This window comes from Silurus meridionalis, chromosome 27 (assembly GCF_014805685.1).
Source record: "Silurus meridionalis isolate SWU-2019-XX chromosome 27, ASM1480568v1, whole genome shotgun sequence".
NCBI classification, from domain to species: Eukaryota; Metazoa; Chordata; class Actinopteri; order Siluriformes; family Siluridae; genus Silurus; species Silurus meridionalis.
The window spans coordinates 13,195,013-13,222,638 of NC_060910.1; the positions used below are offsets into that span (position 1 = coordinate 13,195,013).

At 39.9% G+C, this 27,626-nt stretch overlaps 2 protein-coding genes across 8 annotated transcripts in view; both read left to right on the top strand.

The window, feature by feature from the left end:
- The first annotated feature begins 8,339 nt into the window (after positions 1–8,339).
- On the top strand, positions 8,340–9,877 carry LOC124380780 (leukotriene B4 receptor 1-like). Its single transcript, XM_046842036.1, has one exon. The coding sequence runs from the start codon at positions 8,346–8,348 to the stop codon at positions 9,240–9,242; it is 897 nt and encodes a 298-aa protein (XP_046697992.1). The 5' UTR covers positions 8,340–8,345; the 3' UTR covers positions 9,243–9,877.
- Positions 9,878–18,230: 8,353 nt separating this feature from the next.
- The window catches only part of nsmfb (NMDA receptor synaptonuclear signaling and neuronal migration factor b), a 66,277-nt gene continuing 56,881 nt past the window's right edge, over positions 18,231–27,626 (top strand). For 6 of the 7 annotated variants that reach the window (XM_046841776.1, XM_046841781.1, XM_046841780.1 and 3 more), the window contains exon 1: positions 18,232–18,562. In XM_046841776.1, coding sequence (XP_046697732.1) covers positions 18,492–18,562 — 71 coding nt within the window. In that variant the 5' untranslated portion in view covers positions 18,232–18,491. Of the gene's footprint in view, positions 18,563–27,626 lie in introns of all 7 variants that reach the window. The other variant, XM_046841782.1, reaches the window with a different exon arrangement.

Consider the following 27,626-nt stretch of genomic DNA (forward strand, 5'->3'; position numbering starts at 1 on the left):
TGTGCATAACGTTTTCCTTGTCATTACTGTATGAGGTTGCACGGTTTCTATCAAAGTCTTGAAGGATGGCGTCTCAACCACAGAAAATGGTTGGTTGGCCTCACATACAAAATTTAGCACCAGCTTGTCAAGCGTTGCTTGTGTTACCCGCCATGGGGCGCACCTTCTCATTCAAAGAGTTCTCTTTATTTTCGTGACTATGAAAATTGTAGAGTCACACTGAAGGCATCAAAACTATGAATTAACACATGTGGAATTATATACATAACAAAAAAGTGTGAAACAACTGAAAATATGTCATATTGTAGGTTCTTCAAAGTAGCCACTTCTAAAATCATAGCAAAAAAAAAAGTTGTGTCCTATTCTATTGGTCTTCCTAATTAAAAAAATGGTGGGTGGCTAGAAAAGGTATTTTTGCTTATACGTTCCTGTTGCTTTCCCCTGGTGAGTCGTCTGTTATATTTTTCTTATTTTATTAGTTGCTGATCATGGTCTGAATGTGTGTTTGTAGGGATGTGTGCATGAACGCAGGTAGCATATAGTGACAATAGTTTAACCCCGTTTGTGAGGTAAGCAACTTTATTGTGGGTTATTTTTGGAAAGTCACGTCTCTGTCTTTAATCCCATCCGAACCAGCAGGGTCCTTCATATTTTTGTAACTTTTTTGGTTTAATTATTCTTTTGGGTTCTATTTTCCTGGGTGAATAAATAACCCAGGTGGCGTAGTCGGTTCCTTTTTATTTTAATACCTTTATCCATAGGTTACATATATAAAGTCAAAAACATATTATTGAGATTATGACATTATCTGAACAATGCTATTTTTTTTGTAGGTCTGTGTAGGTAGGTCAAATGTATTCAGGGTTCATACAGCCTGCATTGTAAAGCATTATGTTCCATTTAATGCTGATTATAAATGTACAGATTTGTTTGTTTGAGTATTTTCATTGTGTGACTTTGATTAAACCATAACGCGATTTTAAGCCTTACATTATTAAATTTAGAGATATAAATCACATTCAGAGATCGTACAGGCTGCTTATGTTTGCAAAATTGTAAGAAAACCCATGTAGCGAATTTATCTTGCAAAAAGAGTAATCATAACGGGTTATAGTTACTCCTAAATATTTAATTCTATAAAAGCGGTATCTCCCGGCCAAGAAAAACGTGACCCCCCTTTACTTTATCCTGTACAATTAATAGAGCATGTAGTTCAGATCGAAGCAAAAGCACATCATTACATACCGTATAGCCAACAATGCGATTATTAATACTGTGTTGCTTGGGAATGGCAATCTGTTAGAATCTACAGAATTAGAAGACAATATTACTTTAGCTATTACTTTCATTTATAGTTGTGTCTTACCGGTCTCAGACCTAGAGGTATGTCTGGGTAGCAAAGGACTCAGTGAAATAATAAAAGAGACAGTAGGACAAATTAGGGGCATTTCCTTGGCACATCAGTAAACTTCTAAAATCATAGCAAAAAAAAAAGTTGTGTCCTATTCTATTGGTCTTCCTAATTAAAAAAATGGTGGGTGTCAATTTTGAACTGATTCAATAAACATAAAAAAAAAACTTACACGTGAAACCCTTCCTGTATGCTTTCTTAGATAACCAAAACAACTTTGTGTAAAGATATAAGAATATTTCTGGCTATCCTTGCAGTCTGTTTTTCTAGATTTTGGCACTTCTCAGTTTTTATTTTTGGATGGTTATGCTAAAACATGATAGCTTGAAACATGAAACCGCAAACCGGAAGGCAGTGCTTTGTCTATATGTGACCAGTTGCATGTCTTTAAAATAAAGACAAATAGACATGCATAAATAATTGGTGAATTTTAAATCCGAAGACATGCCCTCTGCTGCGGAGTTGCACTTTGACATTGAGCACACCTGTGCCACGCAATTATTTCGGCGTGTTCGTGGCTTTATAAAAAGCACAGTTGAGTGGGGCACATTGATTCCTTTCCTATCTGCAGGCTGTGTGGCTAGAAAAGGTATTTTTGCTTATACGTTCCTGTTGCTTTCCCCTGGTGAGTCGTCTGTTATATTTTTCTTATTTTATTAGTTGCTGATCATGGTCTGAATGTGTGTTTGTAGGGATGTGTGCATGAACGCAGGTAGCATATAGTGACAATAGTTTAACCCCGTTTGTGAGGTAAGCAACTTTATTGTGGGTTATTTTTGGAAAGGGGGCAACTTTATTTTTAGGTTTTAGGTTTATTCTTGCTTTTAAGAATTATGCACTGATTTGCTGTGTGGTTTGTCCCTTCTGTTAAAAAGAGAATTTAATCTATTCTCTCTGATTGTGGGTAAATAACTGGTAAGCTGTAAATGGTATTTTAAAATATTTTTAAGCATTATTTTGTTTAATAAATTTGTACTATTTTTGGAAAGTCACGTCTCTGTCTTTAATCCCATCCGAACCAGCAGGGTCCTTCATATTTTTGTAACTTTTTTTGGTTTAATTATTCTTTTGGGTTCTATTTTCCTGGGTGAATAAATAACCCAGGTGGCGTAGTCGGTTCCTTTTTATTTTTAATACCTTTATCCATAGGTTACATATAAACTTTCTTTCGGCTTCTCCCGTTAGGGGTCGCCACAGCGGATCCTCCGCACATTTGATTTGGCACATGTTTTTACGCTGGATGCCCTTCCTAACGCAACCCTCCCCAATTTATCCGGGCTTGGGACCGGCACTGAGAGTGGCTGGGGATGGTCCCCTGACCGGGAATCGAACCCGGGTCGCAGCGGTGGGAGCGCTGCGTCTTAACCACTAGACCACCAATCATAGGTTACATATATAAAGTCAAAAACATATTATTGAGATTATGACATTATCTGAACAATGCTATTTTTTTTGTAGGTCTGTGTAGGTAGGTCAAATGTATTCAGGGTTCATACAGCCTGCATTGTAAAGCATTATGTTCCATTTAATGCTGATTATAAATGTACAGATTTGTTTGTTTGAGTATTTTCATTGTGTGACTTTGATTAAACCATAACGCGATTTTAAGCCTTACATTATTAAATTTAGAGATATAAATCACATTCAGAGATCGTACAGGCTGCTTATGTTTGCAAAATTGTAAGAAAACCCATGTAGCGAATTTATCTTGCAAAAAGAGTAATCATAACGGGTTATAGTTACTCCTAAATATTTAATTCTATAAAAGCGGTATCTCCCGGCCAAGAAAAACGTGACCCCCCTTTACTTTATCCTGTACAATTAATAGAGCATGTAGTTCAGATCGAATGTTGCAGGAACCTTAAAATGTGAGCAGCACTTGGAGACAATCACTTATTAAAAAATATGCCATTTAATGAATGAGACAAAACACAACACAACATAGAACTAACTACACAAATATACAAAAAGAAATAATGAAAATAAAAATAAACAAAAGTTAAAAATAGGAAAAAGGATGAAGAGAAGGGAAAAGAAGAAAGGAGAGAAAGAAAGGAAAGGAATGGCAAGCTTCAAAATTAACCGTAACCTAAATGAGAATCATCAAAGAATTCAAATTCACCTTAAAGTTAAGGGGCTCAAACTTAAACACGCATCTAAATTGTTTGGTAAAATGGTTACTTGCATTGGCTTGTTGCACGAGAGTCTGGATGCGGTAGACAAAGGAATCTTTGAAGAGTCGGTTAGGAGGAAGTCAGATGTTCCAGGTTCTCCTGAAGATCAAAGCAGGTGTTGCTCTTGAAGGTAAAGCTTGCCAGAATATCTCAAAAAGGATTTGAGATCTCATCTTGAAGAGTTGCTGTTGGGCTGTTCTAAGCGTCCGACTTTCCGGGCCTTTGGGCCCCTGGCATCCGAGCCTTTCCGATTGAGCGAGCTAGCTGACTTGACTAGCTGGGTTCAATATATTTTAAAGGTCTCAAACCACAAGCATCTTTGGGTGAATAGCCAATGCTATGGCCTGAAATTTTGGAGGGAGAAACTTCCTTTGTTTGTGTGTTTGTAGGCATGGTTTCCGGGTTATACTTGATTTGGAGAACTTAAAGTTTTATCCAAAGTGTATTAAGACAGTATAGTGCATTTCATGATCAGATAAAATGCACCATTGTTTGCAAAATAAGGAACAGATAATTTTGTGATTATTTTTATATTAAACATGAAAAGCAAGGACAGCATTCAAAGGTACATTAACATACCATTACCATACCAGTATTTAAGGTATAACTTTGTTAATACAATGTTATATTCTGGTATATAAAATGCACCCTTGTTAGTAAAGTAAAGAGCAGATAAATGTATATCAACTTTAACAACAAGCCTTAAAAGAAAATACAGCATTAAAACAGAGGTACATAATATACCAGGAATAATATTTAATGTATAACTTATGTTAGTACAATGTTATATTTTGGTATATAAAATGCACCTTTGTTATGAAAGCAAAGAGCAGATAATTCTATATCAAATTTGACAGCAGGCCTTAAAAGAAGACAGCATTAAAGTCAAGGTACATTAATAAACCTTTAGAGTGTAACTATTGTTGAGGTAGAGATAAACCCTCGGTTTATTTACAGGAGAAGATACATACAATATGTATGTTTGTGTCATGTAATGTGGGACATTTGATTTATTATTTAAATAATAAAAGAATGCTCCCTTGTGGTGTGTGTTTAGATGTGTATATGTGTGTGTGTGTGTGTGCGTGTCACAAACAGGCGTACTGGGGCCGAGTTTCGAGAGTGAATTGTTTTATGGTTTGAGGGTCCCTGTGAAGTCAACCAGAGATGCCAGGGGGTTATCTGGCTTTTGGGGTGGTGTGTGTGTGTGTGTGTGTGTGTGTGTGTGTGTGTGTGTGTGTGTGTGTATACTGTGTAAGGTTTACAGACTGGCTTGTGTTGAGTGCTATGGCACTGTGGTATACAAACCCCCAATAAAAGTGTAAGCCGTGGTGCTCATCCTTTGATTGAAATGCAGATGTCAAGGGTTAAAAGGAATGCCTGGGTCATGAAATCTAAATGACGTGTGCAAGATGTTACACCCAAGAGAACCTTGCAGCACAGATGTAAAGTTAAAGGTGTACAGCATTTTGCTTCAAGTTAAGTTAAGTTAAGTCAAGTCAAGTCAAGTTTATTTCTATAGCACATTTCACAACAGACAGTCTCAAAGCAGCTTTACCGATTTTTAAGAGTTAAGGTGAATGGTCTGCATCCATGGCGACTGTGGCAAGAAAAAACTCCCTTAGATGTTATGAGGAAGAAACCTTGAGAGGAACCAGACTCAAAAGAGGAAACAATCCTCATTTTGGTGACATCAAGAGTGTGATTTATAAATCTTTAAACAATACAGAACACTGAAGAGAGAAATAACATGAGCACTGAAATGTAAAATTATGAGTAATGTTCTTTCTACAGTCCTTTACAGTCATTTGTAGTTATAAAACTAGGAGCTACTGAGCAACTCATAAAATAGCTAAGTTTGTATCTCTGAGTGGAGAAAAACTGTGGCAAAAACTCTTTTACTGTAAATGTATCTTTCTCACTTGCCTGAACACTGGGAATTGCACACTTCCCTTTCCAGTTCCTTTTACCATTATAGAAAAAGAACATTTACAGCATACAAAACTACATCTAATTCCTGGTTATTTTGGTAACATTTAACTTTATGCATTTTTGATACCATGCATTATATTTATCTTTCTTGTTTTCAAGTCAAGTCAAGAAACCATTATTGTCATTTTAACCATATGTAGCTGACACAGTACACTGTGAAATGAGACAATGTTCTTTCAGAACCCTGGTGTTACATAAACATCATAAAGCTACATAACATAAAGACACAGAGCTAAAAACTAGTAAGTGTCCTCACCACATAAAGTGCATGGAGTGCAACCTGGTGCAATCAGTGCAAGACAAGACAGTGAAAAAGGCAACACAAGACAGTGTAGGACAAATACACAATACAAAAAACATGAAATAGCACCACCAGTAAACCTACTATATATCATACTGTGCAGTGTGCAAGACAAAACTGGATACAGGAGTGTACTTGTAAAAAAAACACAAATTGTAAACATAGAAGGTTGTGCAAAACAGCAATAGCAGCAGTCAAATCGATGTACAAAAACAGCATGTAAACAGTTGTTTACTAATAAATAATATAAGGGTTATACTTGTCATGGATGTGTAAAATGAGTACGAGTGTGTTTGAGTTCAGTTTGTAGTTCAGTAAGAATAGTTGATTGTCTGTGAGTTTCAGTTCAGTTTCTGTATGTTGGCTTGAAGAAAAAAAACTGTTGCATAGTCTGGATGTTATGGCCCTAAGCCTTCGGAACTGCTTCCCTAATAGTGAAAGAGGGAAAAGTGTGTGTGAGAGGTGTGTGGGGTTTTCGACAATGATGTTGGCTTTGTGGATGCAGCGTGAGGTGTAAATGTCCGTGATAGAGGGGAGAAAGACTCCAATGATCTCCTCAGCTGTCCTCACTATCCTCTGTAGGGTCTTGTGATCCGAGACGGTGCAGTTCCCAAACCAGTCAGTGATGCAGCTGCTCAGGATGCTTTTGATGGTCCCTCTAAAGAACATGGTCAGGATGGGGGGAAGAAGATGAGCTTTCCTCAGCCTTCTCAGAAAGTAGAGACACTGCTGGGCTTTCTTGTCGATAGAGCTGATGTTGAGTGACCAAGTGAAGTTCTCTGCCAGATGAACACCTAGGAATTTGGTGCTCTTGACAATCTTCACTGAGGATCCATCGATAACCAGTGGAGAATGGCCACTCTGTGCTCTCCAGAAGTCAACAACCATCTTTTTAGTTTTGTCAACATTCATGGACAGGTTGTTGACTCTACACCAGGCTGTTAACCATTGCACCTCCTCTTTGTAAGCTGAATAGACATTCTTGCTGATAAGACCCACCACGGTTGTGTCATTGGCAAACTTGTCAAAGTGGTTTAAGCTTTGCATTGCTACACAGACGTGAGTCAGCAGAATCGGCTGAGCACACAGCCCTGAGAGGCCCCAGTGCTCAGTGTGCTGGTGCAGATGATGCTGTTTCCAATCCTGACTGGTCGTTGAGAGGAGGTCTTTCTCTGCGCTATGAAGTTCTGCACCTCAAACCGGGCGTAGAAGTCGTTCAGCACATCTGGGAGGGAGGCATCACGGTCACAAGCAGGTGAAGTTGTCTTGTAGTTCGGGATCTCCTGGATGGCGTGCCACGTGCTCCGGGTGTCTCCACTGTCCTGGAAGTGACCATGGATTCGCTTGCCACTCTGATGGCACGGGAAAGTTTGTTGTACATAAGGCCGTCTTGTCAACTGGTCTGAAGGTAAAGTCTCTACATTTTAGCAGCGCATGCACCTTAGCGGTCTTCCATGACTTCTGGTTGGAGCTTGTGGTGTTGGTCTTGCAGAGGTTCACGTCATCAATGCACTTGCCGAAGTAGCTGGTCACTGATGATGTGTACTCCTCCAAGTTGATGAAATCTCCTTTCGTTGCAGCCTCCCTAAACACGTCCCATTCAGTGAATTCAAAGCAGTCCTGGAGACTAGCCATGAATCCTGCTGACCAGGTTTTCAACTGCTTTCAAACTGCTCTTGAACGCCTGTTGAGTGGTCTGTATGCTGGGATCAACATAACAGAGATGTGGTCTGAGTAGCCGAGCTGGGGGCAGGGCCTGTTATACGCCCTGGATGTTTGTGTAACCAACATCCAGCTGTTTTCTCCTCTGGTTGCAAAGTCCACATTCTGATGAAATTTAGGGAGCACAGTTCTGAGATTTGCATGATTGAAATCTCCACCGACAATAAATCCTTAGTATTAGCACTAGGTGAAATGTGATCACATGAATTGTTATGCTGAAAAGTCATGAAAACAAGAAAGAAAAATATTATTCTCGGTCTCTTAGGACTTTCATACAATTATCCTTAACCTATAAATCTTATTATTATATTGTATTATAATATCAGATGATTAAAATTAAAATATATAATAAAAAATATTACCAATAATTTTTTCCTTGTCTTCCTTTCATCTCAATCTGTTCCTCTTTCTCTGACTTTTCTACCCTTTTTGAAAAGTTTATATAGGCCAAGCCAACAACACAGCCATGTAAAATAGCCCAACGTTAGCAGACCTTGCAGAATAGAGTTAATATAATTCATAAATATTGTTATCTACTTTAAATAACTATCTGTTTCTGTAATTCTGCTCAAAGAAAAAATAGGTGGTCAACCACAAAATGTTCCATTTTCAAGTTTGACACATCTAGATATAAATAACAGGTAATGAAAGATGAAAGGAAACCACAGGAAGAAAAACACATCCGTCACTCCATTAGATAGAACTTACGCCCAGTTTTACCACATAGGAAGAACAGCATCTGACCATGCAGCAACTCAACATATCCAACAGCTCGATCACGGCTCCGGTCTCAACTGTAAACCTGATTGCCAGTAGTGTGCTGGCAGTTTGCTTTATACTGGGAGTACCCGGTAACATCACTGTCATGGTATTTCTTGCTAGATGGTGGAAGGGAGGCAGTTTCACCCCAAGATTAATGCTAAGCCTGGCCATATCGGATCTGCTCACTCTGCTTTCTCTGCCTGTTTGGATTTGGTCTCTTCTGCATGGCTGGGTCTTTAGCTTGGTTCTGTGTAAGCTTCTCTCCTATTTGGTGTATTTAAGCCTGTACTGTAGCATTTTGTGTGTGATACTGATGAGTGTGCAGCGATACATGCAAGTTCTGCACCCTCAGAAATGGAAAAAGGTTGGTAGAAGAGGAAAAAAGTTCTTTTTGAGTGGGATTTGGATTTTAAGTGCAGTATTATCGTCCTATGCTCTTGTACAGCGCACTCTAAGCTTGGACAGAGAAGGACACCAGCAATGCAATCGATGTTATCGCAATGATGTTGAGAGAGTGGCAACTTTAGTCTGGGAGATTATGATATTTGTGGTATCATTCCCAATACTGGCTTATTTCTACTTTCACCTTTACCGGGGAGTTAAAAACTCAGCTTTCTTTAGCAGTCACATAAGGACAAGGCTGGTGGCCAGAATTGTGGCATGTTTCTTTATTCTTTGGATTCCATTTCACATCAACAACACTGTGCTTATCACTGCTGTGCTGCTTGGGAATGACAGTCTGTTGAGATCTGCAGAAGCTGGAGATAATATCGTTGCAGCTCTGACTTTTATCAACAGTTGTGTGAATCCCTTCCTGTATGCCTTCTCTGCGCGGGCTCTACAGCAGCAAACAGTCGGAACAGAAAATGCTTCAAGATGAAGAGGTTTGATTTTGTATAGATTGTTCCTCAAAGCCAGTGATTTGTTTAAACTTATGCAGAGGGTCATAAACCCATTTCTACTTATTCCTGCAGCTTGCTGTTACTTTTTGATTTTGTTAAATGAAACAAACTTGACAATATATCATACTAAAGGCTGTTCATCTGATGAATAAATTTCAACAGATTTATAAGTTAATGATCTTATTTCTTTTTAAAATGCATGGTGAAGTATATTTTTTGCTGTAGTAGGATCTACAATTTTTTAAACAAGAGTTAAAACTTTTTTTACAGCCTATACATGTTAATGTGAACTTCATTTTAGATAGATGACTATATTTCTATGTAAAAAAGTAAATAGGGTTTTGGAGATTAAAGAACAAAATAGAATAAATAAAATACTAAGAAATGTTGTAATTTATTATTATTATTATTATTATTATTATTATTATTATTAATTTGTATTTTTTTTAATTGAAATTTATTTATAATACTATATGCTTGTATGAATGTTACAGAACATCAGTAACACTTTCATGTACAGTGTTCACACTTATGAGTTAGAATATGTCATAAATCACATTTAGATCACCTGAGACCATTGCTTATTTAGTAAAAAAATAAATATACATTTCTTTTGTACTGCTCATTGAGTCTATTGTCAATTACTGCAATCAATTCAATAAAATATTTTTTCTGAAATTAGTCAACAGAACTACTTGTAATAAAATGCTAAATAAAATATACATTTATTTTAAACGAATTATATTCTTTCTTGTATTTAATATCTAAAATTATGTACCTGTCACGTCCAGTTCGTGTTCTCTACGTTGTGTTGTGAAATGATTAGTTGTTACGAAAGGGTTGCTGCAGTACTGGAGAGTTTATTGTCAACAACAGTCAGCATGGGCTTCCGCCAACATCAAAAAAATCAATTTAAACAGGACATAAAACATATTAAACAAATTAAGACAAATAAAACAAATAGGGAGGATTATTAGTGAAATACATCACATCATTAATATACATACATAAAGATTAACATCAGATTAACATCACCAATTATTGAACAAATTACCTGAATATATCCCATTCATGAATGAAATTAATGAAACATAAAACATCCAATTAAGAGGCAATATGAACTCACAGTCCACACTCCTGTCATTGCTGGAAAATGTCCCACAGCCTGTCATAGGATGAGATAACAATAAATTAATGTTGTATATGAGAGTGACAAGAAGACTTACATTTTAAAACTTTTTAATGTATTTTTTGTCCATGAATATGTATACATTTACTTCCAATAGTCTATTCTCTTCATTTTAAAGATGAGCTGCCTCTAGGAATGCGTGTTTACGTTAGGGTATGTGTATAATTCTATTTCAGCTATCACATCATGTGTTGCCGGAATCAAAGAAATGTGGCACAAGGTCTTTCGAATCAGCAGTGCAGGCACCTGAAATGTAAGATTAATGTTGCTTAAAACTGTTGCTTTAACCAGTCAAATTGCAAGTTGGTTTCACTCGTATGTATGGGTCCATGTGTTTTTTCTCGGTACATCTGTAGTAGCCTTGATAAATAAATTGTGTGCCTTTTACAAGAAATGTCTTGTGCTCTGTATTTACAAATTCCTGTATTAAACTGCAAATCTTTCTATCATACTCGTAAAATACAGTTTTAAAATGAATTAGTCATGAATGATTGATTAACTTGGAAGTTGATTACATGTTGAAATATTAAGTTTTCTAATTTTCTTTTCTGATCTTTACATTTCCTTTACAGATTCTTGTCAAATATGTAATTAATGTAATTAGTTAAATTATTTGTATTATTAAACTAATTGACCACCTCACCATAATGACCACATCAGCAACTCACTGCAATGCTTCATTCACTATGATGATATTGAGAGACACATTTTTTTTGTGTTTTGGTTTCCCACATTGACGTATAGGCCAAATACTTTTTTCCATACACAAGACAATTAGGTTTGAATTTAAGAGATGAATATAAGACAATGGATCAGAATTTCAGCTTTCATTCGAAATTACCATCGTTGTAACTGTGTTTCTTTCCATTTTTTCTTTTGCCATGTTCTATTGATCGTTTTTATAATGCATAACTCTAAATGTCTACTCTTTGTTTAGCTGTGGATTTATCCTATGATCACTGTAATTGCATTTACAAAAGGATAAACCAACATAAATACCAGAGAGCTGTCTATAGGGGAAAGCTTAAGCTTTTGAAGCTGAAAAGCATTTGGCAAAGTCAAGTCAAGTCAAGTTTATTTGTATAGCGCTTTTCACAACAGACATTGTCTCAAAGCAGCTTTACAGAAATCAACAGTCAAGGTGAATGGTGTGCATTTATCCCTGATGAGCAAGCCATGGCGACTGTGGCAAGGAAAAACTCCCTTAGATGTAATGAGGAAGAAACCTTGAGAGGAACCAGACTCAAAAGGGGAACCCATCCTCATTTGGGTGACATCAAAAGTTTGATCATAAATCTTTCAACAATACAGAACACTGGAGAGTGAGAACTAACATGAGCACTGGAGAATAAGATTATAAGTAAATGTTCTTTCAACAGTCTTTGGTATAAAATTAGGAGCTACTGAGCTCAACATTTGTGATCATCACAGATCCAGCATCAGCTTTTCAATGCCAGAGCCTTTAAACACTTCAGGAAGGCCAATGTCAAACTCCACACATGCAGTGGGATCCAATTGGCACTGGTACGTCTCTAGATGGTTCAGGATGTTTGAGAGTTTGGTATCTACTTCTTTAAAGTCCATAATCTTCATGAGGTGGGACATGACTGGAGCTGGCCAAACCTCAGGAAGCCTCGGGATGGGGAGAGAAAGAGAAGCAGTGGAGAGGAATTAGCGTAGCTACTGTTCATGATATTAACAGCACAAGTTGATAATGTGCATGTGATCAGATGTTCTGGAGCACAAGGTTATGATGTGATGTGTGTTATGTGTAGGCTTTGCTAAAAAGATATGTTTTTAATCTACACTTAAACTGGGTGAGTGTGTCTGAGCTCCGAACACTGTCAGGAAGACTATTCCAGAGTTTAGGAGCTAAATGTGAAAATGCTCTACCACCTTTAGTGGACTTTGCTATTCTAGGAACTACTAGAAGCCCAGAGTTTTGAGATCTCAATAGGCAATAGGAAACAACAGCAAATTATGACAGAAACATTTTAGAAAAATGTGGAGAATAAAACACAAAAACAGCAATTATTTCATCATTGACAACCACCACAGTGAAGAAGAGCACAATTATAGAAGCCATACTACATGATGCAAACCAGTCATAAGCACTGAGAATGGGAAAGCCAGATTGGAAATCTAAATGAAATGCAAAGATATTTAAAAATTCATGAACCAAGAATAACTTTGACCAAAGTGATGGAAAGAAAGGAATTAAGGGATAAAAACAGTGCCAGCCTACCAAAGTACTTAATGAAAGGAAAAATACAGAAAAATACATTTCACTCCTTCTAAGGAAACTTGGGTACAAAGAGGGTGGAGTCAGGAGAAGCGAGTCTCTGTCCCTTGAGAGATAAAAAAGCACAGAGCCATGTGTGTATGTCTGGTGGAAAACAAGAGAGAGAAAGAGAAAGAAAAGAGAGAGAGAGAGAGAGAGAGAGAGAGAGAGAGAGAGAGAGAGAGAGAGAGAGGGGGGAGAAAATAAAAGACTGAAATGTGAAACTAAAATTAGAACCATTTTGCTCACTAAAATTAGGTGACTATGAAAGCTTCCTTGTTTCAAGATTTTTAACATGTCTACGGGCTATTATAATGTGTTAAAGGGGGACTGTACATCGGAAATCACAGACCACCTCTGGATTCTTTAAATAGAATTTACACCCAGCTACACCACAGAAACAGCAGCAGCTAACCATGGAGCAACTCATTTCATTGAACGGCTTACTTGCAGCTTCTGTATCAACTCAACTCAACTTATCAAACAGCTCGCTTGCAGCTCCTGTGTCAACTGAAAACCTGATTGCTAGTAGTGTGCTGGCCATTTGCTTCATACTGGGAGTCCCTGGGAACATTGCAGTAGTGATATATCCCACTGGATGGCTAAAGGCAGGCAGTTTCACTCCAAAACTGATGCTAAGCCTGGCCATATCAGATCTGCTCACTTTGCTTACTCTGCCAGCTTGGATTTGGGCACTTTTGCATGACTGGGCCTTTGGTTTGGTCCTGTGTAAGTTTCTCTCTTATTTGGTGTACTTAAGCCTGCATTGTAGCATTCTGTGTGTGATGCTGATGAGTGTGCAGAGATACATGCAAGTGCTGCATCCTCAGAAATGGAAAAAGCTTGGTAGAAGAGAAAAGAAGATCATTGTGAGTGGGACATGGATACTAAGTGGAGTATTATCGTCTTATGCTCTCGTGCAACGCACGCTAAGCTTAGACAGAGAAGGACGGCTTCATTGCAGTCTATGCTATAGGAATGCCATTGAGAGAGTGGTTACTTTAATATGTTAGATTATGCTACTCATCGTTCTGTTTTTGACAGTGACTTACTTCTACATTCATCTTTACAGAGGAGTTAAAAACTCAGTTTTCTTTAGCAGCCACTCTTTGACAAGACTGGTCACCCGAATTGTGGCATGTTTTTTTGTCTTATGGGTTCCTTTACAAATCTCCAACATTGTGATTATCACTGCTGTGTTGCTTGGGAATGCAAGACTGTTGGAATATGCAGAATTAGTAGACAATATTACTTCAGCTCTGACTTGTATTAATAGTTGTGTAAACCCCTTTTTGTATGCTTACTCTGCTCGAGCTCTGCGTCAGCAAACAGCTAAAACAGAAAATACTTTTTTTATGATGAGGTTTGAGAAATCCTACAGATTTTCTTTGACAGCCAATGAGAGAAATAAAGAACAAATACCAGTTAGGTTATTTTAACATAACCTGAATAATGCTGCTAGCAGGATTTTCTTTGGAAAATGATTGGTGTAGGCCTGCGCTGTAAATTATATAGTAAGTGTTCTCTTCAACAGAGATTAGAGAAATAATTCAGCACTGAGGTAGATAAACAGCCTTTACTGTAACTGGTAACATGATTTAAGATTAATGATTTAATCTTTATTTGTAATAAAGTGAATAGGGTTTTAAGGTGTTGGTGTGTAAAGAGCTTCTAGAACTATAAAATAGAGGAAATATAAAAAAAAAAATGTCACACAGAACAATGTCCTCAGAGTGTCTCATTTCCCTTTCCCAGTTCCTTTTAAAATTATAGAAGAAAAATTAATTCATGTTTTAGACATAATGTATAATATTGTTTTCATAATAATTTATATATTATGTATATATTTGTTTATACCTTTAAGTGATTTTATATTTTTTCTCAAGGTAATTACTGATGTCCTCAGACTATAATTAAGGAAGAGAATAAATTAATTAAATTAAGATAATTAACTAAAGGAATGTTGTTGCTTGCTTGGGTAATATCAACAATAAACAATTCCTTTATCAATGTCTTTGCATTGTTGATATGTTCTTTTTAGAATTCCCCTTCTTTCCTTCAATCTATCATTCTATTTTTTCATCATTCTCTTTACCTTGACCTTTTTACCCTTTTTGCTCCTTTCTTCTTTTCTTTCACTCTTTCTTCCATGACTATACTATCTTCCTTACTTCTTTATAATTTGAATGATTGCTAAATGATTTCTGTGTTATTTTGCATCTGCTGTATTGTATCTATAAGAGTAGATTTTCTCTGTACAGCTGTTAAAATAATCTGATAAAACCTTAGGTCATTATCAGGGCAGATGTTCACTCTTACAATTTGTATATAAACCATTTACTTTTTAATGTTTAGAAAGAGGTAACACTTATATGCTATTCAATTTAAACATATGCTGTTTACACAATTCATGCATAAAATGATGTCCAAACCTGAAGAGTGTTGAATGTTTAGAATGGAGATGTGTCTCTTTGCAAACCTCCTTTAGAGATCACAGGAAGAGTTTTTTTTTTTTTTTAGAAAAAACTTTAAGCTAAATATATGGTGCTAAAAGATGTGTGATGTTTTATGTACAGGAAATTCAGTGAGTGACGTTATATAGAGTAAATTCATTGACTAATATATACTGTGGGTTGCACAGTATACTAATAATAGCCCATGACACTGTATTTTATTGTGAAACAAATTAAATACACTGTCTGGCTGAAAAAAAAAAAACACCACTCGGATTTAACTATAATAACTATAATAAAATTCTGCAGTATTTCAGCTGGCCATTTTTTTAACAATAACTAATGCAGTTAATAGCTTATTATTTTAGAACCATGTCAAAAGACATATCCTGTAGTCACCCAAAAGATGGTACACTGTTTTAGAAGGGGCAAATGATGAGGCATGCATCAAGCAAAAACAACAACTAAGAAGATTGCTCAAATTAAAAAAATTGGGTCTAATGAATTTTTAAAAGCTGGAAAGAAAATGTTGAATCATCAGAAGAATGTGGTCGAAAAAAAAAAAAAATTAAATTATTGTGATCTATTCTGCCCTCACAATACAGTGTGACTGCACTTCATTAGAGGAAGAGTAAAGATTTTGGAATAAAGTACCTGGGTGCAATTTTTCTTGTTATTACTTTACTATTAAACTGAAAATACAAATAAAATATGTACATTTGTACAAAAAAATTATAATAAGAAAATGTAAATAACCAAGCCATTAGGGTTGCACAAGCAAGTGCACTCTTAGTGTCAGTCCCAAGCCCGGATATATGGGGAGGGTTGCGTTAGGAAGGGCATGCAGCGTAAAAAATCTGCCAGTAAAGGGAAAAAGTTAGCTGATATGATGAAAGGTAGACATGTTGTGTGTTCAGGAGACTAAGTGGAAAGGGAGTAAGGCCAGGAATATTGGAGGGGGTTTAAACTGTTCTACCATGGTGTTGATGGAAAAAGAAATGGTGTAGGGGTGATTCTGAAGGAAGAGTACAGAAAGAGTGTAGTAGAGGTGAAGAGAGTTTCTTATAGAGTGATGAATGTGAAGCTGGAATTTGAAGGGATGATGATAAATGTCATCAGTGCCTATGCTCCACAAGTGGGCTGTGAAATACAGGAGAAAGGAAAATTCTGGAGTGAGTTAGATGAAGTGGTAGAAGGTGTAGGATTGAAAGATTAGTGATTGGGGCAGACTTTAATGGGCATGTTGGTGAAGGGAACAGAGGTAATGAGAAAGTGATGGGTAGGTATGTCCTTAAGGAGAGGAATGTGGAAGGGTAGATGGTGGTAGATTTTGCTAAGAGGATGGAAATGGCAGTGGTGAACACTTATTTTAAGAAGAAGGAGGATCATAGGGTGACATAAGAATGGAGGAAGGTGCACACAGGTGGACTATGTCCTATGTAGGAGATGCAGCCTGTAGGAAATTGGAGACTGTAAAGTGTTGGCATGGGACAATGTAGCTAGACAGCATTGGATGCTGGTCTGTAAAATGGCTTTGGAGGTGAAGAAAAAAAGGAGGAGAGTGAGAACTGAAATAAAGAATAAGATGGTGGAAACTGGAGGAGGAAGACTGTAGTGTGAGATTCAGGGAAGATTAAGAGAAAGCGTACAACAGGGTGCCGAGTGAGGAGTTGTGGTATTGTATGAGGAAGTCAGGTGTGGCAGAGAAGTATGTGAGGGTGGTGCAGGACAGTGTGACAGCAGTACAGTGTGCAGTAGGAACGACAGACTGGTACAAGGTGGAGGTTGGATTGCATTAAGAATCGGCTCTGAGACCTTTCCTGCTTGCAGTGGTGAGGAACAGGTTGAAAGGTGAGGTCAGACAGGAGTCTCCATGTACTATGATGTTTGCAGATGATATTGTTATTTTTGGTGAGAGTAGGGAGCAGGTTCAGAAGAGCCTTGAGAGGTGGAGGTATGCGCTGGAGAGAAGGGGCATGAAAGTCAGTAGGTGTAAGACAGAGTACATGTGTGTGAATAAGAGGGAGGACAGTGGAGTGGTGCGGTTGCAGGGAAAAGAAGGTGAAGGAGTGTAGGTCCATGAGGTTAACAGTACAAAGTAATAAAGAGTGTGTTAGAGCAGTGGTCCCCAACCTTTTTTGCGCCACGGACCGGTTTAATCTCGGACAATATTTTTACAGACCGGTTTAATATCGGACAATATTTTCATGGATAAATGCAACAAAATAAAATGATATGACCGGCATAAAAGCTGATATTTTCTAAATGTAATAATAAACGTGAATCCACTGTGTTGTTTTTTGTTTATTTTGCTAGCTTGGGGGTTTCATTTTAGCAGTAATGTATTATGTGTTAGCGGCCGGAGTCCCTTTGAGAAGGTAGCGGATGGAGGTAAGACATGTGACCGAGGCATCATGACACGCATCAAGAGTGAGTCATAGACAGATGTAGTGGAGAGAATCCGGTAATTTTCCAAAATAAAAATCTTTCAGAATCAGATAATAAATAAAAACGGAAATAATATAAGCTATGTATTTTTTCTGTATGGCCCGGTACCAACTGACCGGGGGTTGGGGACCACTGTGTTAGAGAAGTGAAGAAAAGAGTGCAGGCAGAGTGGATTGATGCATTAAGTGAGTGATGTGAATGTACAATTCATGCAGTGAGTGATGCTTTTTTACAGTACATGCAATGAAAGATTCGTTATGTAAAGTATATACAATAAGGGGTGTGTGACATACAGTTCATGCAGGGAGTGATGTGTTATGTACGATGCATGCAGTGAGTGATGTGGATGTACAGTACAGTCAGTAGATGTTAATGTGTGACGTACAGTACATGCAGTGAGGGATGTGATGCCCAGCACATGCTCTGAATGTTATTTTCAGTACATCCTGCTATTTTCTTTTAAGACAATGTGGTCTGAGCATAAACTGCTACTCGTGATATTACTACAGTTCCACGCTTATTTATCTGACATCTGTTGTAGTAAAAAAAAAAAACGGAGAGCGCGCGCAGGCGCACACGCACGCTCTTGCGTGCGCGCACACGGTGTGCATGATGCTGGCAGCGCGGTACTTGACTGTCGGAGCTCCAGGTTGCGCATCATTCCACTTATCTCTGGACACGCGAAAGCGCAGAGCCATGAATCTTAGGTCAGAGTAAGGAACTCGTCGGATATCTCACCAATACAGACTGCGCCTCCGTCCTGAGGACCATTTGGTATATAACCATTTCTCAGTCTTCTTGCTCTGCGGACTAGTGGAATGAGCTGCTTTTGTCACGGTGTTGTTTCCTGTGCAGTATGGGAACTGCCGTGTCCAAAAGAAAGAATTTAAGAAACGATGCCATTTCCTCCGTCGCCGCAAAAGTTAGGTGAGTATACAGAGCGTTGCGCATCTACATAACCAGGTCTTATTGGAGACTTCTTCATGCATGCAACATTTTTAGTGCAGCCTTATTTAAAAAATTCTATGCATTGCATTTTATTATATGCACTAAAGTCAGTACTATAAGGTAAATAGTGTAAGGTTTCTTTTTTTTTTTGCTATGCATTTTATGACTTTTTTATATTATTTTTCTAGATAGTTTGCACACTTATACATATATTTTTTAAGCCTTGTTAACTTTAAACAAAATGCTTTTAACAACAGAAAATGGGGAGAAAATATATCAAAATCCATTAAGATGAAAAGGTAATAAAGGTCTAATAAACTGGTTTCTCAGTGCGTCAGCATTTCTTTATTCTGATCTTTAACTTAAGCATTTTCATGCAATACATCTCGACAGAGTACATAAATCAAGTAATAATTTCTATTCCATAATTTTGTAAAAGTAAATAAAAAGCTGTATATGCTGCATATTCCCCTGCAATATTTAGAATATTCTAGTCACATATCAGCAGCTTTGTGTCAGTTCTTCTAAGCACCTCAAGCACTTTCTTACAACACACTGGGTCTTAGTGCAGTTTCTGGCGACCTTAATAATTACTTCACCCTTGCGTATTTGTTGTTCTTACCTCAACTTATAGGGTTTTTTATAAGGAAGGTGTTATTTTTTTCATTTTACATAAATGAAATTCTACTTGAATTTTCAAAAATGCATTCTTCCATTCTGTCAGTTTAATGCAATTCATTACAATTAACATGAAATCATAACTGGGAAATGAAAACCAAATGATCATGTGAAGATAATCATACATGGTAAACAAACAAAAAATAAATAAATCAGCCACACATCTATTTATGTAACTATGTATATGTGTTTGTATCTATCTGGAGGTAGAGAGAGAGATTTTTTTTTATCTGTTAATAAATTGAATAAAAAACAAAGGAATCAAGGGAAAAATTAAACCACGTTCTTTACAAAAAAAATTAAACATAAAAATTAAACATAAAAATATATTCATTGTGTGAAATCACAAAAATAGAATAACTTTAATGTCAAAGCCTGTCATAATATAATAAATGAATACAAACGAAATGAATCATGTGATAAATCACCTGAGAAAAATGACCTAGACCATGACCTACATGTGAAGAATTATCATCAGTATATGAGACTAAAATAAAAAAGCACAGCACTACATAGTAAAGGTGTAGCAGAAACATATATTTTGAATGTGACGCTTATGTGACTTTTACGTAGGGGTAAAATATTCTAAATCTCCATGAACTGAACAAACTATAAAAATGTCCCTCAAAATCAACCTCATGTCCCTTACTGAGAACAACAACACTGACTCTCCTCCTGTAACAAGACTATAGACGTATCTTGGTCCAGTCTGACACACAAAACATGTCAATTTTATACCTTTCAAGACTGCTCATGTAAACCGCCTTCTTTAATTCACACCACAGGCTTTAAATAGGATTTAATAATGAGACACTATAGCCAATGCTAATCCATTTACTTGAGTTCCTATGTTAATCAGGATGAGACTGTAATCCATATTGAAGATTCCTGTCAAATATTCAAATGTTGCAGATCAATTTTCTTTTTTTTATCTTGATCCTGTACTTATTTTAGATATAAACTCCAGATTTTAACTTTTTTTTTAATTTTTTTAAATATTTTTTTCTATGCTTGAGTTATAATGTTTCTGGTTTTCCCTTTATAATAGATAATTAAGGGATTATACATGTATTTGTGTGACCTCATATTTAGCTAACACAGATACATTTTTGGATGCTGACTGCAATAAAAAAATAATTGGGGATTAAAATGTATATGCATTCTTTTTAATATACTTTAGGGTTGCCACAATTCCTTTCACAAGAAGAATTTATACAATAAATGTTGCTTTCATAAATATTATTGCGAGCAATTTGGGTGGTTACCTGCAATATTTCAGTTTTTTTATTTTTGCAAGCTAAACTTATTACCATTTTTGTACTTTTTGATATATACTTTGATATAAGGTTAGTTTTTGTTAATAAGGTGTGGACAGGACTTTTTTGTTCCTGATCTATTTTATAGGCACAAAGTTTTAAATCTAAGGATTTAAAACAGTGTTTCTGCAGGGATTAAAGAATAAAGATAATTAATGCTACACTTCTATATTGAATTGATGCATACATACTGGATTCACTAGCATTTAATTCAAAAAATACTATTAGGCGGAAAGACCATAGGAGAAATCTCAAATCAATTATACTTTTTTACTAGCTCCGACTAAATAATTATCCAGAGACCATGTATTAACTGTCACGAAATATTAAGTAAGTCTTGTGCTCATGTAGTCAAAACATAATATTTTGTGGCCAAAAGACATTAAGTTTGTAATCTACAACTATTAACTTGCTTGTCTTAATATAGTTATAAAAGACCATGTCATTCCAAATAAGCACCATGTCACCTCAGAGGCTCCAGAGTAACCCTATCAACTAGCCTGTTTTTTTTTTTAAGCGAACTTGTCCATGATTCTTTTTTGCCTGAACTGAGAGATTAATTAACCACTTTGACCTCAGACAGCTAATAAAAGTCTAATCAAGACCATTTTTTTGTTTGGTCTCTTCTTCTCCCATTCTTTAGAGTACCTTACATAATCCCATTATGTGGCCATATAGTCTAGCTAACTAAAATAGTTAAAAATGACTAATCTCACACAGACAGCAGGGGCTCAGGCTCGTCTTACTCTTATGATAGAATTGGGTGTCAGATTATCTCTTTAATCCATCTTTATATCGTTTCATTCCTTTTATAGGCAATCTTTGCTCACAGTTCTCTCCATCTGTGAGAATCGAGGCTTAAGTTCTCTGGCCTTGATTCCATCTTTGACTGTCACACACGTCACTCGACTATCTTGATGCTGGTAGAGTGTGTATCACAGAAATGCATCAGTATTTATCAGCTTTGTCATTTAAATAAGTTATGTTTATATCAAAGAACAGACTTTGAGTGAAGATTTCCTAAACAATGAACATGAGCAAAGTGTAGAGAAACAGATCAATTTAAGGCCATCAAAAACATGGTGGTGGTAAATTTTCTGATGTTGTAGACACAGCAAATTAGATGGCTAATTTGAGCATTAATCCTAACAGATAACATTTATTTGGAGAACTGAAATGAAACAAATAGCAGCATTGCTTACTGCTTCACATGGATATTAGATATCAAATAGAGACCTGAGTATTCTATTACAGATGTTCTCCTCATATCCAAGCCATTCTGCAACCTTTTGTTGTCCATTTGTGACAAATCATAGAAGGGGCAATGGATAGTTTCTGTTTATTGTATACAAGATCATTTCAATCATCACATATAAAATCCAAAACATATTTCAAATCCAAACTACTATTAGATGATTCTGATACTCATACAGACATTTCACAGAACAATATTGGAATTATTTTATATAAATTTGCTTCGCTAATACATCTATTGGAGTTCTTTTATAACCACTTTATCTCTGTTAAGCTGATTTAAAACAATTTCCACTGTTAAAAGCTCTATACAAATAAAAAATGAATTGAACTGAGGTCATCTGCAGTGACTGACCAGCACACCTTGCTAAACCAGTGCATGAAAATAACAGAAACCTGACACCTCGTTTAATATACAGTACATGGCTGTGAATGACTACAATCCCCAGCACAGCACTCCACTGTCACATTCACACTCAACTAAGTTCTAACTATGTACACACACACGTGCAGACAAGCACACACAAACGCGCACACGCACACACACACCCCTTTTATACACATGACCTCTCACAAAGACCATTTGAAAATTTGTGTTTGAGAACATCTCTAGGTTACGTAAGTTACCCTGGTTCCCTGAGGAAATGAGACGCTGCATCAACAAAGCTTTGGGAATGGAACCAGGAGGCTATAAAAGCACATGCCATAGAGACGCCGCTAGCTTTAAAACGATGGGTTACTTAACGTAATCCCGGGTTCTTTGATAACAGAGTGAGGTGTTTCACTATGGGAATCGCTTTGGGCGTGACCAACTACGGAAGCTCTAATGACACCACGTCTGTCTTGACAGACAGGTCGACCTGAGATCAGGCTCCGCCCCACCTTTATCCCTCAGGTCGACCCCTTCTAACATCATTGCAGCGAGATTTCTTCCCGTCCCCGTGCAAGGAGGGAAGTGCTGGTGAAACACCTCACTCTGTTATCAAAGAACCCGGGATTACGTTAAGTAACCCATCGCTCTTTTTCTAACTTCGCTCGGTGTTTCACTATGGGAGATATAGACTGCTCCCGGATTGCACAGGTCAATCACATAGGCTCAGAACGCCTGGCACTCAGCACTGCATGTGCCAAGGATGACTCAGACACATCTAGTCTATAAAACCGCACAAAGGTGTGCGGCGTGGCCCAGCCAGCTGCCGCACAAATATCCTGAACAGAGACACCCTTAAGCAGGGCCCATGATGTCCCCATCCCTCTAGTAGAGTGGGCCCTCAGACCCGTGGGAGCCTGAGAACCACAGCATTCATACGCTATAGATATAGCCTCCACAATCCAGCGGGACAGCCGCTGACTCGACAACGGCTTCCCTTTGTGAGGGGTAGCCCAAGACACAAACAGCTGGTCCGATTTTCTGAAACCCGCTGTTCTCCTGACATACGTATGGAGGGCCCGCACCGGGCACAAGGAACTCAAGCCATCCTCCTCCTGAGGTGGGTAAAAAGCCGAAAGTTCCGTAACGGGACATCTATAAGAAGAATCCACCACCTTAGGCACGAACGCCAGGTTAGGCGAAGGAAACCTTCGTGAGCCCAGGGGCGAACTGTAGACAGGACGGACTGACAGACAGGGCTTGCAGCTCGCTCACACGCTTAGCAGTCACTAGAGCCACAAGCAGCACCGTCTTAAGAGAAAGAAATTTCAGCCCTCGCCATCCACCGGCTCGAAGGGGTGATGAGAAAGGGCTTCCAAAACCAAGGACAGGTCCCACTGAGGCACTAACCGCCGAGACACCGGCCTTATACGGCGTGCACCTTTCATAAACCGGCTAATCAAAGGGTGCCGACCCGCAGGTTCGTTATTAAACCCGGCGTGACATGCGGAAATAGCCGCCAGATACACTTTCAAAGTAGAAAAGCTTTCCTTTCTCCAGCAAATCCTGGAAAACACAAAATGTCTCCCACAGAACACTGGAAAGAGACAATGTGACCGCGGCCACACCACTCCTCAAAAACCCACCATTTATTGTCATAAAGCGTGCGAGTAGACGAGGCCCTGGCACTCTGGATAGTGTGTATAACCGATTGGGGCAAACCAGCCACACTCAAGTTCCACCTCTCACGGGCCAGGCCCAGAGAGCAATTCTGTCCAGGTGCGGATGATAAATCTCCCCGCCCGCCTGGGACAGAAGGTCCCTCCGTGGAGGGAGTGGCCAAGGCTGATCCGACAGTAGCTGAACTATTTCTGCGATCCAGTGCCTGGAAGCCCAACGTGGAGCTATCAGAATCAGTGACAAGCTGAGTTCTCTGACCCTGGCCAGGGTGGGGGAAATCAAGCTTAGTGGAGGGAACGTGTAGAGAAGAACGTTTGGCCATGGGTGGGCTAGTGCATCCACACCCAACGGTGCATCTTCGTCCCTTAGAGAAAATAACAGAGGACACTGAGCGTTTTCTCGCGAGGCGTAGAGATCTACGGCGGCCCGGCCGTATCTCTGCCATATCTGCTCCACCACCTGAGTGTGCAGTTTCCATTCCCCGTACAGAGGGTTTCCCCTGGACAATAGATCTGCACCCCTGTTCCATACGCCTGGAACATGAGTCGCCCTGATGGACAAAAACCTTGTGTCGCACCACATTATCAGTTTCCTCGCCAACTGATGCAGCTGGAGGGAGCGCACACCTCCCTGCTGGTTGATGTACGCGACCACTGTGGAATTGTCTGTTTTCACCAACACATGTCGGTCCTTTATGAAAGGCAGAAAGTGTTTCAGTGCCAGAAATACTGCCAACAACTCCAAGTAGTTTATATGTCTCGGGATCAGCTGTGGTGGCCACACGCCGTTCACAGCTCTGCCCATAAGGGTCGCACCCCAGCCCTTCAAAGACGCGTCCGTCGTCATAGTAACTCATGACGACACCGCCCCAAGGGAATCCCGACCGAAGAGTCGCGGGCATCCCCATTGGCGGAGCGCTAAGACGCACAAATGTGTTATTTTGACCGGCCGATTGAGATGACGTCGGGGACATAAGCGCAACCGCGCGACCCATCTCTGAAAATCTCTCATCATGAGAAGTCCCAGACGCACCACAGAAATCACTGAGGCCATTAAACCCAGCATTCGTAGGCACACTCGAACGGGACCATAGACCCAGCCCGAAACGGAGCGACACTGAATGAGAGATGCGATTCTTCTCTGTCAGCGTGACTCGATAAGAGAGGAATTTATACTGAGTCCCAGATATTCCGCGCACCGCGCGACACAAGCGCTCTTTTCCTGTTTATTTTGAAACCCAAGCTGCAGAGATGAGTGACTACGCTCACCGCATCTCTGACCGCTTGCTCTCTTGACGAGGAGCATATCAGATAATCGTCTATATAAGACAAAATCCGAATCCCGCTGTTTCTCAACGGCAAAAGAGCCGCCCACACACTTGCTGAAAGTTTTGGAGCGAGAGACAGTCCGAACGGAATGGTTTGAAACTCGTAGGCAGTGCTTCTGTGCGCAAACCTCAAATATTTTCTGTGTGACGGGTAAACGTCTATGTGAAAATACGCGTCTGACAGATCGATCGTCACAAACCAATCGTTTGGACGGATCGACCGACAGAGTGCTTTGTGTGTCAACATTCTGAATGAATATTTTCTCAGGTGTTTGTTTAACACACGCAAATCCAAGATCGGACGGAGAGATGCGCTCCCTCTCTTCGGGATCACAAAGTACCGGGAGTAAAAACCCTGACGGCTTTCCGCCTCCGGAACAACTCTGATTGCCCTCGGTCGTTAGGACGCGAGCCGACTCCCCTTCGGCCACCGAGATCAACACACCGTTGAATCTGGGTGGTTTCATTGCAAATTGAAGCCTGTATCCCCGTGAAACCATGTTTAAAACCCACGAAGGAACCGCGCATGCGCGCCAATTGACGAGGTGCGCAGAAAGAGAACCTGCGCGTACACAACTCTGGTCGCGCATTGATGACGTCACAACCGTCGCCGCGCAGGGCTTCGCTGACAGAGCGAGCGCGCCCTCCAGTGGTAAAACTGGGGGGGGGTGCACGCCGGAATCTCAGGATTTTCGCACACTATCGCCCTCGGCTGATCGCCTGGATGCGAAAGTGCCACATTTATTGTGTTTTGTATTGTCGAACACATCGCCCTCAGCCCGTGGCTTGGATGGGATGATGTAATCTTTATTGCGCAATAGTCTGAACTGACGTGCGAGAGAACAAATGTCGGGAGTGCTTGGTGACACTGAACATTTTCCCTTAAGCCTCGAACTCGAGGAAAAACTAGAGAGGAAGCCCTTACGGAACTTAGAACCGGGCTGCGTTCCCTTCTCCTTTTCTTCGCCAGCGGAGAAAGGAGGATAGGAGAACATTCGCGTGTCAGGTCGCACGCTTCTTCTTCCGCTCCTCGGGGTGGGGCGGACGGTTTTTAGCCACCGTGGCCGCAAATGAATGCTTTCCCCACGGTCCCGATCCATCCGATCTCGGACGTTGACCAGCTTGCTGTCCGCCGAGAGTCGATCTTGAGCTCCTAGCGTTTATCGGTCTTCCCCTCGCAGCCGCGGCTGCGGCAAAACCCTGTTGTGCTGGCTGAGGGGGAGTGCTCTGAGACAGCTTACGAGGCAAACAGAGGTTGAATGCTTCATCCTCCTTTTTCCTGAGAGTGCTGGTTTCTCTCATCTTCTCCAGAGCAGGACCGAACAGACCTTTAGCGGGGTCGTAGGCAGCATCCATGACGTCCGCTTTCTGTGTGTCACCCAAGCCTGACAGGTTGAGCCACAATGCTCTCTCACCTGACACAGCCAAACCCATCACGCGGCCGCAGCCCTGAACTGCGCCTCGTGAAGAGCGGAGAATTAGGTCGTTCACCACACAGATCTCGTCCCAAAGTACCGGGTTCGGTACTCCAGTGTCGAGCTGTCGTCCCATCTCCTCTAAAATCTCCGCCTGGTACGCGGACAGCAAAATCACCGCGTTTAACGAGCACACTGACTGCGCTGCGTATTTGTACACCCTCTGATGGATGGACGCCGTCAATCTCTCGATTTTCCCAGGCAGCGCAATTTGAGAGGAGGCAGATATGGAACGCCGATTCGAATGGAGGTGATAAGCCACTGAAGGTTCCACGGCTGGGGGTCCGGCCAACCCCAGCTCCTCCATCCCTTGAATCTCCAGCTTGGAGCACCCTTTTGCGGGAAGCTTCCTTTTGAAGGGGCTAGACCAGTAGCGAGACATTTCCTTCATGCAAGCTGGCACGGCGGGCAGGAGCTGTCTAGAGGCGGGTTGAGCAGGCGGCAGCCTTTTCCCGTCGTAAAGGTCTCTCACAGCTCCCTCCGCGTCCTGGGCCACGGGCCAAGCTAGTCCTAGCTTCGCCGCGGCTCGTTTGCATACCTCGTGCAGGTTACCTTCGGCCTGTGAGGTTGCATCGCCCGCGCTCTGGGGTCTCGACTGTTGGGCCGGGAAGGGACCACTGTCGTCCTCATCCTCGTCCTCCATATCCAAGTCGAGGAGGTCTGAGTTTGCGTCTGCATCCTCGTCGCACGGTCGCTCCTCATCCTCCGCGAGGAGGTTATCAAACAGAGGCGGCATGACCGGCGATTCAGCCTCCATCAGGTCCGCCCAGCTCGTGGAAGCTCGCGGCTGATGTTCGACGACCGTAGACCTCGCGGCGGCGCCGGACAGGCACGGGTCCTGTTGGTTAGCCACCGCTACTCTCAGCCGTCTCTCCAGATGTTTCACCGGCAGCGACGCGCAGTGAGCGCATGCTTCAGGGTCCGTGAGCGACATTTGAGCGTG

Excerpts from the sequence above, each read along its gene's own strand:
- LOC124380780 (XM_046842036.1), top strand. The coding sequence starts at position 8,346 with ATGCAGCAACTCAACATATCCAACAGCTCGATCACGGCTCCGGTCTCA.